Source organism: Xenopus laevis, chromosome 7L (assembly GCF_017654675.1).
Source record: "Xenopus laevis strain J_2021 chromosome 7L, Xenopus_laevis_v10.1, whole genome shotgun sequence".
Classification (NCBI taxonomy): domain Eukaryota; kingdom Metazoa; phylum Chordata; class Amphibia; order Anura; family Pipidae; genus Xenopus; species Xenopus laevis.
Genome location: NC_054383.1, coordinates 103,448,605 through 103,465,314, shown reverse-complemented (window position 1 = coordinate 103,465,314; position 16,710 = coordinate 103,448,605). Strand labels below are relative to the sequence as shown.

The 16,710-nt window shown below is 37.7% G+C and overlaps 2 protein-coding genes across 4 annotated transcripts in view; both read left to right on the top strand.

The window, feature by feature from the left end:
• The window catches only part of acot7.L (acyl-CoA thioesterase 7 L homeolog), a 109,637-nt gene that overhangs the window by 30,384 nt on the left and 62,543 nt on the right, over positions 1–16,710 (top strand). The gene's annotated exons all lie outside the window — the stretch shown is intronic.
• On the top strand, positions 13,396–15,063 carry LOC108696606 (synaptic functional regulator FMR1-like). The gene has a single exon (XM_018226122.2). The coding sequence runs from the start codon at positions 13,634–13,636 to the stop codon at positions 14,972–14,974; it is 1,341 nt and encodes a 446-aa protein (XP_018081611.1). The 5' UTR covers positions 13,396–13,633; the 3' UTR covers positions 14,975–15,063.

Genomic DNA, 16,710 nt, shown 5'->3' with positions numbered 1-16,710 from the left:
GGGGTTTTCCGAATAATGGACTGGGGGCAGCTGGGAAATTGACAATATGTCTAGCCCCATGTCAGATTTCCAAATGAAATATAAAAAAATCTGTTTGCTCTTTTGAGAAATGGATTTCAGTGCAGAATTCTGCTGGTGCAGCACTATTAACTGATTCATTTTGAAATTTTTTTTTTTCCCATGACAGTATCCCTTTAATTACTAATCAGCATTGTATTCTATATATATATATATATATATATATATATATATATATATATATATATATATATATATATATATATATATATATATATAGTGAATAAATGACCCCCTCTTGTAAAATATAAGGATATTATAAGTTACCGAGGAGTTTCATGACCATATAAAAACACAAGGCCGAGTTTTTTTATACAGATCATGGAACTCCGAGGTAACTTCTAATATCCTCATATTTTGCAACTGGGGGTACTTTATTTATTATAATACACACATTTCAGTGAGTCATGTGACAGAAATGACATCAGAACTCACCATTTGTAAGGATATAATTTACAAGATATTCATAGCTTTTGTGTGTGTGTGTGTGTATGTGTGTATATATATATATGTATATATATATATATATATATATATATATATATATATATATATATATATATATATATATATATATATACACACTGTATATTGTGAGTCGGTCCCTAAGCTGACAGCAGCACAGAGCATGTGCAATGAATCAACAGAAAGAAGATAGTGGGCTACTAGTGTCATCTTTGGTTTCACATATCTTCCCTGCTATAAATGGCTGAGGTTGCTTGGGGCTGGTATAGACCTATTTATCAAATCGAATTTTACAGCTTTGTGAGCTTTTTTAGACCTTGAATGAACTCAAATGGTTTCTAATTTAAGAAAAAACTCGAAACAATGTAGTTGGGTGAAAAACTCCAATTGATCGAGTTTATTTCAGTGGGTTTCTCTCGAAAATTCGAACATCATGAAGGCTATTAACATCTTCAAATGGCTCAAGGGACCTCTGCCATTCTATTTTCATATTCAACTTATTTCCAGGTTCAGGGTATAATAAATCTCAAAAATATTTTTAAAAAAATCAAGTTTATTTTTAACCCAAAAAATAGATTTTTGACTAAAAAATAACCTTGAAAACTCGAATTTTTCATGGAAAAAAACAACTGTACCTTTGATAACCCCCTTAATGTGCAGTATTTGTAGCTTACTTCTTTGTTAAGCTTTCTTGCTAAGTTCTCTGTTACGGACATGACAAATGGCACACTTTTGATCATTTTTTTCCCCAAACAGTAGTACCAACAATGCTCAAAATTACCCCACATGCACTTGTATGGTGTTCACCTTCAAACATGGGTTTGCTTGACCATTGACTTTATGTGCCTTCCAGAAATGGGAAGCAATATTTAGGGGCAGATTTATCAAAATGTGAGATTAGAACTCACCAAAAAAAAACGTACTCCTATTCATTCCTATGGGTTTTTTAAAGGAGAAGGAAAGCTACGGAGGCATTTTATTGCCAATAAATTAGCTGCAATAGTGCAAGCTAGAATGCTATATTTATTCTGCAGAATGTTTTACCATACCTTAGTAAAAAGCTCTAGAAACTCTCTGTTTGTTTAGGATAGCAGCTGCAGTATTAACATGGTGGGACATCACTTCCTGCCTGAGTCTCTCCCTGCTCTGGGCTCAGATTACAGTAGAGAAGGGAAGGGTGGGGGGAGAGGAGCAAACTGAGCATGCTCTTGCCCAGGGCAATGAGGTTTAAGCTGAAGGCAGGAAGTCTGATACAGAAGCCCATGAGTACACAATAGAAGGAAAGAAATGCAGTGTTTCTTTTGACAGGGGACTCAGAGCAACATTACTTTGGGGGTTTACTGGTATATTTAGATGGACCTTTCTGATAAGGCTTACTTAGTTTTAACCTTTCCTTCTCCTTTAAAAGCATATTTATCAAATGGTGAACTCCAATGATAGATATAAATCTGCCCCTAAGTGTTTTGTCCCTAGCCAATTGTCTGGGCAACAAAACTCTTAGAATCACCCCATTTGCTATTTCCCTTAAAGGGGTGGTTCACCTTTAAGTTAACTTTTATTATGTTATAGAACGGCCAATTCTAAGCAACTTTTAATTGTTTTTCATTATTTATTTTTTATAGTTATTTGCCTTTTTATTCTGAATCTTTGCAGCTTTCAAATGGGCGTTGTTGACTCCCTTCTAAAAAACAAATGCTCTGTAAGGCTACAAATGTATTGTTATTGCTACTTTTTATTACTGATCCTTCTATTCAGGCCTCTGCTATTCATATTCCAGTCTCTTATTCAAATCAATGCATGGCTGTCAGATTGCTTAAGATGCAAATTGAAGAGCTCCTGAATAAAAAAGCTAAATAACTCAAAAACCACAAATAATGAAAAAATTTAAACAAATTGCAAATTGTTTCAGAATATCACCCTCTACATCATACTAAAAGTGATCTCAACAGTGAACAACCCCTTTAAAGATATCCATTGGATCAGATACTGTGTTGCTCATGGTTGATGGAGCAAGGGCAGAGGTTTTCTTCAGCTTTTGGCTGGAACAACAAACACACTTGGAGAATTTTGTTGAGTTTTAGAAACCAAGCAACACCTAGGGGCAGATTTATCAAGGGTCGAATTTCGAAGTGCAAAAAATCGTGGAAATTCGACCATCGAATAGGCTAGTTCGACAGTCGAAGTCGAATCCGTAGGATTTTTACGATCGTACTTCGAAACGAACGATTTAGTACGATTTTACTTCAACTTCTAAAAACTTAGCCAAATGTTGGCTATAGGTTCTAGGAGGTCCCTATAGGCTAACATAGCAATTCGGCAGGTTTAAGCAGGCGAAGTGTCGAAGTCAAAGTTTTTTTAAAGAGACAGTACTTCGATTATCGAATAGTCGAAGCATTTTTACTTCAAATCGAAGTCGAATTTAGCCTATTCCATGGTCGAAGTACCCAAGAATTACTTGGAAATTTGAAGTTTTTGAATTCGAATATTCACTTTGAATTCACTTCGACCCTTAGTAAATGTGCCCTCTAGAGATATTTTTTTTTTTTTTTTTAATTAAAAAAAATTACTATATTTTAAATAATATATAAATTGGCACATCAAAATACCCAATGCTAAAGCACATGAAAAGTAAAGCAATTTGGTCAGTGCCATCCAGTGTAGTGAAGAGTGCTTGGATCTATACATTGGGGAGACTAAACAACAACTTGGTAAGATAATGGCCCAACACAGAAGGGATGACTTCTCACAACAAGACTTGGCAGTCTATGTTCATCTAAAGGAAAGGGGACACTCCTTTGATGTGCATATTTTGGACAGATGGTTTTAAAGAGGTGTGAAGAAGGCCAATTATGCCATACTGGAAAAACTATCTCTGAACAGAGGAGGGGGCCTGCAACACTGCTTATACATATAATGCCATTATGACATCCTTACCCCAGGGTACAGGTCACAACAAGTCACTCTTATAGTCATATACAGTGAACAATTAACACCTGTCTCAATGAAGATCATGGTAGAATTGTGACTGAATCACACTTTCACACTTATGTAAGGTTCAGCTGAATAAATTCAATAGAACCATTTGGAATTAGATGTCTCTGACTTTACTACACTTACCATATATAATAAAAGGCACTGAGTTTTCGCAGGAACAGTAACCCAAAGCAAACAATAAGATGTTTGCTTTTAAACAGGTGACCAGTAAATGATACCTGCTGATAAGTTCCTATAGGTTAGGGTGGTGGCAGATGGGTTTATTAGTCACCCAGCGACAAATCTCCTCTACTGTGGGCGACTAATGTCCCCATATTGCCTTCCCGCCACCAAGAATACAATTTGCCAGAGGGATCAATTCAGGTTTCCGAAGTTGCCTCACGAGGCAACTTCGGCCGCCATCGGAAATTTGAAGACAATGAATATTTGCAACTGTAGAGAGAAAGGACCATTGTAATTGGGGACCGCTCTCTGGGCAACATAGAATTACCAGAATGGTTTTGTTTGCTTGTAGGATTTCTTAAGAGTCGGTTTGCTGCCAGTTCTGATTGATGGTTCCATATCATGGTTTTGTAGCCCTGTTTGCAGTGAACCTTTGGCTTTCGTTTTCTTTGAAAAATCTCTCGCTAAGCAGTTGTTACCATGGAAACCCATTTTCAGCTTCACACATGGCAACTGCGAATGGATGTTGTGATGATTGCTCAAATATCGACACAAGTTGTATTTTATTGCTTTGTCTTCACATCTTTTGTTCAGAATTCTTTGTTTGACTACTTCTTCATGGGCTAAAATGTTCCACAGAAAGAAAGCGAGCCTTGCTAAATTCTAGGGCACCATTTCATATTACAGTTGATGCTTAGCACCAAGCAAGCCTTTTTTTACTTAAAGAACTGTGTAGTTAACTCGTAAAGATTGCCTGTGGGTGATGTTCTCTCTGAAGCTAAAACCATATGGCTTATTTAATTTGAAGTTAGCTGTGGGTTGCTAATAGAACATTACTTCATAACTGCCTTATTCGCTGTTTTGGTAGAAGGGTTTATTACTTAATTTTACTTAAGTTCTGGGACCTGCTATCCAGAATGCTCGGGACCTAGGGTTTTCCGGATATCTGCAAATCAGTCCACAAACCTCCATGTTCAAGTAAACTAAAGCTGGGTGTGAGCAGTCTTAATTTATCTGATCTCCAACACAATGGAAAATATCGGGCATAATTGTAAATTGACTCTGGTTGCAGCAGGCTCAGTGTTCCAGTGTTTTCTGTGTACAAAAATGTTCTCTTGCTGCAGCATTTTAAAACCAGATTATAAAGTATATGTTATGATGGGTGTTTCTGAGTATTGTATTGATGAGGTTACACATACAGGTATGGGACCTGCTATCCAGAATGTTTGGGACCTGGGAGTTTCCTGACAACGGATCTTTCAGTAATTCGGATCTTCATACCTTATGTCTATTAGTAAATCATGAAAACATTAGATAAACCCAATATGCTGGTTTTGCTTTCAATAAGAATTAATTATATCTTGGTTTGTGTCAGAGGGGCCTATCGGCTCCCAACAGGGAGATCCGGACCAAGGAGAAAGCTTTCGGTTAAAGTCCAAGTTTGCATTACAAAAGGGATCAAGAATAAACGTAGTCAGGATTCAGGCAATAGTTCAATAGGCTGGCAGCAAGAATCAAAGTCTAGAGTTCAGGCAAAAGTCAAAAGTCCAAGACTCTGTAATTTCAGGAGTTTAGGAATGAAACAAACAAATCCTATAATCGGGCATTGAACCTGTGACCTCGGTGTCCCTTTATTTCGAATTTTGGCGCCAGGCATATCGTGATGACGTCACACGTCTGCGTGCCAGCGTCACTGCGCTGGCGCCGTTGTTCACGTGGCGGCTATGGGCTCCTCCATCAGGGATGCGGTAACAAAGAGGAGCGGAGCGCCATCGTGCGCGCCTGACAGTTTGGATCAAGTACAAGGTGCTGTTTCATTATTACAGAGAAAAAAGAAATAATTTTTAAAAATTTGGATAAAATGGAGTCTAGGGGAGGCGGCCTTTCCTTAATATGGAGCTTTCTGGATAACAGGTTTCCGGATAACTGATCCAATACCTGTATAACTTGTTCAGCTGAGGGAGCCAAAATAGGAGGGCGCTGAAGACCTCATCTATCCGCTCTCCACTCAGCAACTTTCCCTCCCGCCACTCGGCAGCTTCTATCTTCCCACCCTACCACTCCAAACTCATCACTCCAAACTCACCACTTCTGATCTTGATGTGCAGAGACGGAATTAGAGGAGGCAGCAGAGGTATTTTTCTGCCTACTTCTAGTTCTAACTCTGGGCGCAATAGTAACCATAGGCAGCACTAGCAATTAGCCGTCCCGTTAACTTTTAATACTGTGCTCTGTGTACTAGCAATGTTGCGTGCTAGTGCAGAGTACTTACAATTGTGCACCCGTTTGCTTCAGGCACAATTATGCTGGAGTATTGAAACTATCTATTACAGACCTGAATATTTGGCTTCTTTCAAATAAGTGTACCATAAACTGCTTTTTATTGGTGCATTGGTGTTCTTAAATATTTTCCTGGGCTAATAAAAACTGTTTGGTGAAACCTGGGGTGGGGGTTCTTATGGAAGTGTAGTGCTGACTTGTGATCAGTCCCTAACTAGGTTTTCAGTTGAAATATTATATGTCTTTGAATTAGACACATTTCCTGGATTTAATATTTTGCATGTCAATTTGCCAGCTGCAGCACAAAATTAATCATTGCAAATGTTGCAATAAAATAGATAAATGGCACCTTTTCATAAGACACAGGAATATATGGTAAATTTGAAAATGTCATGTGCACTGTTTGAAAATAAAAATAAATAATTAAAAAAAATAGATAAATGGCAGTTATAAACATTCTCATTTTTCTCACACGGTGTAGGTTGGTTTAGCCTTACTGCTCTAATGTTGGTGACACACTAAGGGGCAGATTTATTAAGGGTCTAATTGAGAATATGGTCAAAACTGTCAAATTCGACTAGGGAGTTATCCAAACCAAAATTTTAATTTGATTTTAAATATTTATCATACGCTGGCCCTTTAAGAATTCAAATGTATGAATTCATGTATGAATTCATGTATAAGGGCTCTTACACATGAGCGTTCTGACCTGCGCTCCCCTGCGTTCCGTTTTTTGGCGTTCAGCCGCAGGGGAGCGCAGGAATAGACGCAAGTCATTATTTGAAATGGGGCTGTACTCACTCAGGCGCGTGTAGGCGCCGAACGCAGGTTCAGACGCAACATGCTGCATTTTTCCTGCGTTCGGCGCCTACACGCACCTGAGTGAGTACAGCCCCATTTCAAATAATGACTTGCATCTATTCCTGCGCTCCCCTGCGGCTGAACACCAAAAAACAGAACGCAGGGGAGCGCAGGTCAGAACGCTCATGTGTGAGTGGTCCAGTGACCAATTTGAAGATGTTTGTACCCTTTCTGACATTCGAGTTTTTTTTCAGAGAAAAAACTTGAATCGAGGTTGGTAGAATTCGATTCGAGTTTTCGAGTCGATAAAATTTGTCAGAGTTTTAGATATTCTATTTTTTTCTTTAATAACCCCCCCCCCAGTTGAATTCAGAATACATTAGAATTTAAGGGAGTTTAAAAAAAACTCACATGAATTCGAAATTCGACCTTTGATAAATGTGCCTCTCACAGAACAGAAAAGCTGTTATATTAGATATTTATAATTATTCTGTTGTTGTTAGTGATGGAACTTCTCATTCTTGTTATCATGGTATCTATTTAGGATTTTATGATTTTCAGAAAAGAAAGAATTATTGTGACACCTTACTAATGTGCTTTCTGGGCTCTAACCTTTTCATTATGCATGAGCTGAACCACAGATAGCTTGTGGCTAGTGATAAATGACCATGTGTGTCCCATCACTTTAATTGCAAACTAGGTATTATCATATCTTGTCTAAAACTGAAGCAGGTGGGGGGAAAATACATTCCTTCAGTCAATTAGGCCAAAAATAACATGCTTCAGAATAACCTTTCTAAAAACGCTGGCACCTTCCGCCCCTGCAGGATTGCAGCAGAGGTGAGAAACTAGAAATCACAATAAATGTGACAATCCTTGTCACGCTGTGCTGGGTATTTCCACAGACAGTTGCCCTTGAAGCTTTTTGTAATAACAATAAAAAAAAAAATCTTTTTTTAGCGTGTTTGTTATAAAAAAAAAATAAAGTGAGAAAAATAATAACCCGAAGCTCATGTTATCACCTCCATGGCTTTCATGAGACAATTGAGAACAAAGTTTGCAGCCTGTACATTTCAGATGTCTGTATAAAACTTTGCGTGTGTTGGGTCAGATCTGCAGAGTATGGAGTTGCGGCTGTAACCTTGATTCTTGCTTATGTTTCTGTCCTGAAAGGATTGTTTTGATGAGCTCAGCACAGTGACTGATAGTGACAGACAAACCTTGATTGCTTTGCGGCTATGAATAATTAATGGAATGGTAAGTTTCAAATCTCGGGGTTAAAATAGTCTAGCTATAGATAGCTGATTTATCTCCTTCATCACTCTGTTGGTAGCCACTTTTGGTTTAAAGGGGACCTGTAACCCAAAACAATTATTCCAAATCCTACTTTATATTTTAATTACACTGTCAAAATTATTTGAATCTTGTTTCCTTCTGTCTGGGAACTCATAATTATATTAAGCAGACAGGAGCCATTTTGTGGACACTTATTAAGGCAAGCCTTGCATAATCTCAAAATCTTGTTTGTGCACCAGAATGGGGGAGCTGCTTTCCATCCCAATGCACTGACTACACAATTAAATGGTAATGAGAGAGGGGGAAAGTGGGGAGAGCAATGACGGAAAGTGAAAGTAACTGCCTACCCCAGCTCTATGCATAAGGCATAGAGGAGGGGGAGGTAGTATTTGATTGACAGCTGAGAGTTTACAACTGCTATGAATGCTTAAATAATAAAAAGAATTTGGATTTCTTGCTTAATTTAAGTACTAATAAAGCATTTTTATTATACAGATTTTTATGTCTTGGTGACTGGTCCACTTTAATTAGAGCTATGCATTTAGTGTATAATAGCAAGTTTGAGAGGCTGTGCTTTCTGCAGATATTTGTCAAGTTCTTATGCTGTTAAGCATAATTTTTAAACTTCAGATTTATTCTTTATTCTGCTTCTTGGCCAAACGTTTCCTTTTCATTAAGACAGAAGATTTCACATTAAAATAACAGCCTTCATCACATACATATCCTAGAGTGCAAACAAGCCTGTCCTTCTTATAAGAATAGTCAATTAGCTTTCAAACATGATCCACGATTGATGCTTATACATGTATGGGACCTGTTACCTAGAATGCTTGGACCTGCGGTTGTTTGAATAAAATATCTTTCCGTAATTTGGATCTCAATAGCTTGTCTACTAGAAAATCCTTTAAACATTAAATAAACCCAATAGGCTGGTTCTGCTTTCAATAAGGATTAATAATATCTTAGTTTGGATCAAGTACCAGGTACTGTTTTATTATTACAGAGAAAAAGAAAATCAATTTTAAAAATCAGGATTATTTGATTATAATGGGAGACAGCCTTTCCGTAATTCGGAGCTTTCTGGATAACGGGTTTCCGGATAACGGATAACTGTACTGTATTGACTAGCAGCTTCAATGTAACATAAGGATGCACTGAATCCACTATTTTAGGATTTGACCGAATCTGAATTATTTTTGAAAGATTCGGCATAATACCAAATCCGAATCCTTATTGACATATGTAATTAGGGACAAATTGTAATTTTTCGGATTAGAATTCGGTTTAGCATGGCACTAGGTTCCATCGCATCTGAATCCTGCTTAAAAAAAAAAGCAGAATCTTGGCCGAATCCTGGATTCAGTGCATCCCTAATGTAAAGGCTTATCTATCATATTTTTCAGAATTCAGTGCATCTTTGCCATAGAAAGCTTGTGAAGAAGTTAGATCCCATAGTCATATGGGCTGTAAAACATTGAAATCTGCAGCTGAATTTGTTTTAGAAAGAGGAAATTATTTATCTGTGTATTTCTAATTCATTATGCATGAACAATTATATCTGCTGTTCTCCAAACCTACAAAGCATATTCCTGTTACCACCTGAATAACCGTGTCACACTAATGTCTCTACTGATATGTTCTTTGCAAAATATTTCTGCATTACGCATATTTTTTAAGCCTTTTGCAGTGTCTTCCCCATGCCAACTTACTGTTATTTGGTCAATAATCAGTGCAGAAGCTGAAGCATATTTTCTTATACAGGTATGGGACCTGTTATCCAGAATGCTTGGGACCTGGGGTTTTCCGGATAACGGATCTTTCTGTAATTTGGATCTTCATACCTTAAGTCTACTGGAAAATCATGTAAATATTAAATAAACCGAATAGGCTGGTTGCTTCCAATAAGGATTAATTATAGCTTATCTGGGATCAAGACAAGGTACTGTTTTATTATTACAGAGAAAAAGGAAATCATTTTTTAAAAAAAAAATTGAATTATTTGCATTATTTGCATAAGTCTATGGGTGATGGGCTTTCCTTAATTTGGAGCTTTCTGGATAATTGGTTTCCGGATAATTGGTTTCCAGATAACAGATCACATACCTGTACATGCAGGTGTGAGAGTGCAAGAAATATATGTTTTAAGAGCAGATTGACAAATATGCAAGAACACATACAATCTAGCATGTGTTGCTAGCCCTCTTTGGGGTGGCATCTAATATTTTAAATGAATATTGTCTCATTAATACCATTCTCAATAACAGCAAAATGTCTGCATAAGAAGAATTACTTTAAAAAACATTCCCAAAACTCTTTCAGAGTCACGGTATGGGAGCTGGGTTTAAAGGCTCCACAAAATTCTCTAAAAAGTTTTCCTAAAACACATACAAGTTTGTGACCTTTTACTCAGTTTTCCTTATTTAATTGTAGAAATCTGACAAGGATTTCTTTTAAATGTATGTATTTTAAGTTCTCACCAAGATTACTAAGTGTGCCCTGTGTGCATTTTTGTGCAGCAATTCCTCCATGTTCTGTGTATGGATCGCAGTGATTTTCAGACTGTTTTGAGTCATGTGTGAGATCTAATAGTTGGTCAGGGTCACCCTTACCGAGTTACAAGGTTACAGATTTTAGAGAATGTTATTATATGAGCTATTTTGCAACAGAAATATCTATGGCAGGAAAAGTGTTCCCCAATCTCACACTAACTGACCTTCAGGCTTCTAGGACTATTGAGTAAATTGAGACATTCTACCCACATCTCACTGTAACTGGCCTTCTGCTTGGCCCTTGTTTCAGAACCAATGCTATATCAGAAGGAGCAGGTATACAAACCATGGCGAATAGAATTTAATACACTTCATATAATGTAGGGATGCAACAAATCCAGGATTCGGTTCGGGATTTTGCCTTTTCCAGAAGACTCGGAATCCGGCCAAATCCTCGTGCCTGGCCAAACCAAATACTTATTTGCATGTGCAAATTAGGGCCAGGAAGGGAAATCACGTACACTTTTTATCACAAAATAAGGAAGTAAAAAATGTTTTTCCACCTTTTCCCTTCCCGCCCTAATTTGCATTTGCAAATTAGCATTCAGTTTGGTATTCGGCCGAATCTTTCATGAAGGGTTTAGGGATATTTCTGAATCCCAAATAGTGGATTCGGTGCATCCCTAATCAGGTTGATATACATTGAAAGCACCAAAAACATCATTAGTTACCCTAGCAAATAAATTAGCAATAGAAACTAATGTGTGATAGAATCCATATATGAAACAGGTGCTTTGTGCTATTACTCTCTTTTTTATTAACAACAATAAAAAATGCACATACCGTGGTATTCATGTGGACAACTGTATTGTTCTTTTGTCTACAACACCAAACCTCATTGTCATGCTCTATGGCGGAACGCTACAGCTTTTTTTTTTCCATAAACACAGGCACTCTGTAATATCCTTGGATCTTCTCCACTACAACCCCCTGTTATTTACACAATATATTTAATCATTCAGAGAGTCATTTTGCCAGATTTTATGCAAATTAGCACTCACTTGAAACAGATTTTCACATCAGTGCAAAAGGATTTTGTCTGTTTTACCACTAATACTGTTATAAATGGGACAGTGCTGCAAATACGAGATTTGGCACACAAGTTCAGACCCAGTATATTTCTTTCTATGGAATGTGATTATCTATATTGCCTCCTAATAAATAAAGAGATAGCAGAAGGGGATAGCAATATGCAGCAGGCACTTCCGAGTCGGGAAATCAGCAGTACATAGTCCATGGAGAGCAAGTGGCTAGAATGACCACACTTCCCATTCAATCTTGGAAGGAAATCTCCACCCCCTGGCCCAGATATGAAGCATCGCTAGGCAGTGCTCATGCATTGTCATGTTATCTTTTCTTCAGCAAATCAGTCCAAAACCTCCATGTTCAAGTAAACTAAAGCTGGGTGTGAGCAATGTTAATTTATCTGATCACCAACACAATGGAAAATATTGGGCATAATTGTAAATTGACTCTGATTGCAGCAGGCTCAGTGTTCCTGTGTTTTTTAATGTTCCCTTTCTGCAGCATTTTAAAACCATATTATAAAGTGTATGTTATGTTGGGTGTTTCTGAGTATTGTTACACATACAGGTATGGGACCTGCTATCCTTGCTTGGGACATGGGGGTTTCAGAATAATGGATCTTTCAGTAATTTGGATCTTCATACCTTACGTCTATTAGAAAATCATGTAAACATTAAATAAACCCAATAGGCTGGGGTTGCCCCCAATAAGAATTCATTATATCTTAGTTGGGATCAAGTACAAGGTGCTGTTTTATTATTACAGAGAAAAAGGAAAGCATTTTAAAAAAAATTGGATAAAATGGAGTCTATGGGAGACGGCCGTTCTGTAATCTGGAGCCTTCTGGATAAAGGGTTTCCTAATGATATCTTACTTAAAAGTGAAATGTACAGGTTGTAAATTACTTAATTGCAATTGTATCAACCTTTTTTCATCATGTGTGCACTTACAAAATAGAAAATGAGCTGTTTAGCTACAACTCAAAAATTTCTGTTTCCAAGTATGGTGCATTTCTTCAAGAGACATAAGGTTTAAATAAGCAGGCTTATAGATAAGATGCCTTAGCTTATTGCTAAACAGTGACCCCAGAGCAGGTCCGGACTGAGAATTAAAATAGGCCCTGGCATTTCAGGTACACAGAGGCCCAAACAGCCCCCACCAGCCCACTAAATACTGACTTTCAATGGGACCTTATAGCAGCCCCTCTGGCATTTGCCAGAACCCACAGATTGCCAGTCCGGGCCTGCCCCAGAGAGCTCAAGCACAATGAAACAGTATCACTGCAAATGCACATGATTATTTTGGACATGATACAGTGCCAGGGATACATGCATTTGTGCCTGCATTTTATTCCAGTCCAGCCTTTTGCTTAAGAATGACTAATACTGTCTGGGACGAAATAGAAAAAGGTTGTCTATATTTTAATTACTTATTGTTATTATTCATTGTAGTGTCAGAAACTGAGATGATACACCACGCAGAGTACATTGTAAGGTCATTAGATGTGTTGGAGAAGTGAAAATACTTGAACTCAGCATTTGAGTTTTATTAAATTAATTTCGCTGCATTGTTTTCAATGGGCTGCTATCCCACAACCCCTTCCTAGAGACTCTTCCTGCACAGACAAAAGATTAATTTGTAGTGCAATATTGAGATTCCATGCACTCTTCCTGGTATTTTTGATTTACATGTCCCTACTACAGTATGTGCAGGACATTTTTTCCTGCTTAGGTCACCTAAAGACAGCTCTGGCTAACTGACATAAACTGTCAACCTGACTTTTGAAAGCTGTATCAGAGTCACAGTTATGCCCGACAGAATGGAAAATTAGAAAAAGATAAAAACTATGCATACCGCACATTAATATAAATGTATATGTGTGCCTATTTCACTTTAAGACTTCAGATTCATCACTAGAAGAGGCAGCAGTTTATATGTTTGTTTGCTGAGAGGAGTAGAAGGAGCAATCGCTTGTGCCCATCATGCTGGGTACCATGGGAAGATCCATGGCAGGGAAAGAAGTGCCATATATACTACCCATGATCAAAGGAATGCCACAGATCAACATGGATGAGCTTGAAGAAGAGGTGAGGGGCACCAATGGAGCTTACTATAAGGCATTTGTAAGAGACATACACAAGAATGCCATCACCATTGCTGTTGAAAATAGCTGGCAAGCAGAGAAGCGGATACCATTCCAAGATGTAAGATTTCCACCTTCTTCTACTTACTGCAGGGAAACCGATGTAGGTGGTGTGATAGAGGTGTATACCAGAATAAATAAAAAAGAGCCACGGAGCTGCTGGCTTGCTAAAGTTTTAGAGAGAAAGAAGGAGAATGCTGTTGTGGCATTTACAGATTATGACAATCATTACGCCAAGAACATCACATTGACTCGGGTCAATCCAAACAAAGCGGCAGACAAATACTCCTTCCATAAAGTCACATTAGACGTGCCTGCAGATTTACAGAAAGTGTGTGCTGAGGAAGTCCTACTTCAAGACTTTAGAAGGGCAGTTGGGGCATTTTCAATAAGATACGACTGGGTGAGCAGCCAGATTATCATTCTGTCTTCCAACGAATTTACCAGGAAATGGGTAAACATGCTAAAAGACAACCTTTTCCACAGTTTTAGGATCAAGCAGTATCTTAAGGTGGGCAAGCAAAATGCCAGTAAAAAACTAGAGAAGTTCTCAGCTAGATTCCATGAGCAGGTCAAGGTAAAACAACATCTAATAGGACTTGCCATCGGGAAGAAGGGTGCCAACATAGAGGAAGCCAAAAAGATTCCAGGAGTAATATCAATAGACCTTGATCCAGAGAACCACACTTTCCATATATATGCAAACAGCAGAGAGGCAGTGAGTAAAGCTAAAGCCTACATGGAATACAAAGAGAAAGTGCTTCAAGTTCAGAAAACATTGGTAGACAAAGCTTTTTCAAAAAGCAAAAACTTCATTGGAGTAATTGCACAAAAAACTGGTGTTGTGGGAATCCATGCTGAAGATGAATTATATCTGTTCTCAGAAGGGCATCAGGTTAATTTTATAATCTTGGGACGGAAGGACAATGTTGCTGCTGCATATGTCCTTCTGGAGTGTCACCTTAACGATATAAATTTTCTGAAACCACTGCGTGTAGGGAGTCTACAGATTGATCAGCCCCTTCAACAAAACAGTGTCTGCCCAACACCCCAAGCAAATCACTGTGATACAGAGGAGGGGAGTGGGGAGCTGTCAGTCCATGAAGCAGAGTCAGACCATGAAGCAGAACTCCTTGATTGGTCCGCTGCTCCATTCGAAGAAGAAGATATTTGTCTTTAAAAGATCAGATGAGGAACAGCAGGAAATGTTGACTAATCATATGAGCAATACTATTTTTAAAAGCAAAAATAAAAGTTTATATAAAATGACTTAATTGTGTTGCTATAGTTGTATTTAGCTATTCATTAAAACTAGATATGCAGGAATCCTGGATTGGGTTCAGGATTCAGCCAAATCCAGGCCTATTTCAGCAGGATTTGGATTTGGCTGAATCTAAGAACCTGGCAAAACCAAATGCAAATCCTTAAAGGGGTGGTTTACCTTCAAGTTAACTTTTAGTGTATTATAGAGTGGCTCATTCTAAGATTTCAATTGTCCTTCATTTCTTCTGTTTTTTTTTTATAGTTTTTTAAATATTTGCCTTCTTCTCATATCTATATTCCAGTTTCTTATTCAAATTAATGCATGGTTGCTAGGGGAATTTGGACTCTAGCAACCACATTGCTGAAATTAGCAAATGGAGAGCTGCTGAATAAAAAGCCAAATAACTCAAAAACCACAAATAATAAAAAATGAAAACCAATGGCAGATTGTTTCGGAATATCACTCACTACATCATACTAAAAGTAAATGTACAACCCCTTTAAAAACCGGTGACTTTAGTTCGCACGATCAAGGAAATCAGAGTTTTTTCGTACGCATATTGCCCCTTCTTTATGGGGTTGGATTCAGTTCCAGATTCAATCAAATCCTTCATGATTCAGGAAAAGTAGCCCGGGGTATCAGGTAAGTGACTGTAGTCGCAGGGGGTATCTTATAGGACAACATATCAATATGTTCAACGTGAGTCCAAAAGAAGTTTTATGTTTAGTATAGTTTATATTATACCTCCAGGAAAAAAACAAGTTTTGAATATATCAACTGCTGTTTAAAGTTTAGGCAGCCTTCTAAGCACTAGCGATTGCTCAACTACAATTTTGAACATTCCCTGCTTGATCCGACTCGTCACAGCCATGCTATAGGTCAAATTTTCCTGCTACTGCTGGCATAAAATAAATGACACCCCTCTATTAATACTTTTATTAGCTTATTGTAAGCTTTTACCCACACACACCCCCAAGTTGAATTAGGTGGGTGCCAGGATGATGCATTTGCTTCTATCAAGCAACTCCAGAGCAATACGTACATTTTTGGATTTTTTTTTCTATTAGAATCATTATGGTGCATGTGTGCAGCTTAATAAAAGACTAGGCTATTTTTAGGTATGGCTGCTTCTTTACATTCCTAACAGCTTTATTATAGCACCCCACACCCCTTGCAGCTGTTCCACTAATTGAAAGTCCCGTTTCCCTAGCAACAAACCTCTGGGATGAGTGATCTGAACATGTAAATGAATACAATTGCACCACATTATTTTATCAACACATCAACTTTATTTCACACAGAGTGTATACACTTTATTTTTTCTTTTGAAAGCAAATTAATTGTGTTCGTGGCTGTCGAACAGTTATTTTTATGTATCGCCGTGACAAGAGATAATGGCTACCACTCGTTTCTCATTGTATGAAGAAAATCTACAGAAGAAAGGACAAATTGGCAAAACCATGGGGAAAATATACAGATATAAAAAAAAAAAAAAAAAAGCATACAGTCTCACCTTGGAAACTAGTTAGACAATTTTTGCTAAGTCCTCTGATCAGCATTAAGTTGGGTTCTGGTCATTATTGGTTAGAGAGGACAGATTAGTTCATTCTTATTACAGCCTTTGGTAAAGCACATTTGGACATATTTATCAA

Excerpts from the sequence above, each read along its gene's own strand:
- LOC108696606 (XM_018226122.2), top strand. The coding sequence starts at position 13,634 with ATGCTGGGTACCATGGGAAGATCCATGGCAGGGAAAGAAGTGCCATAT.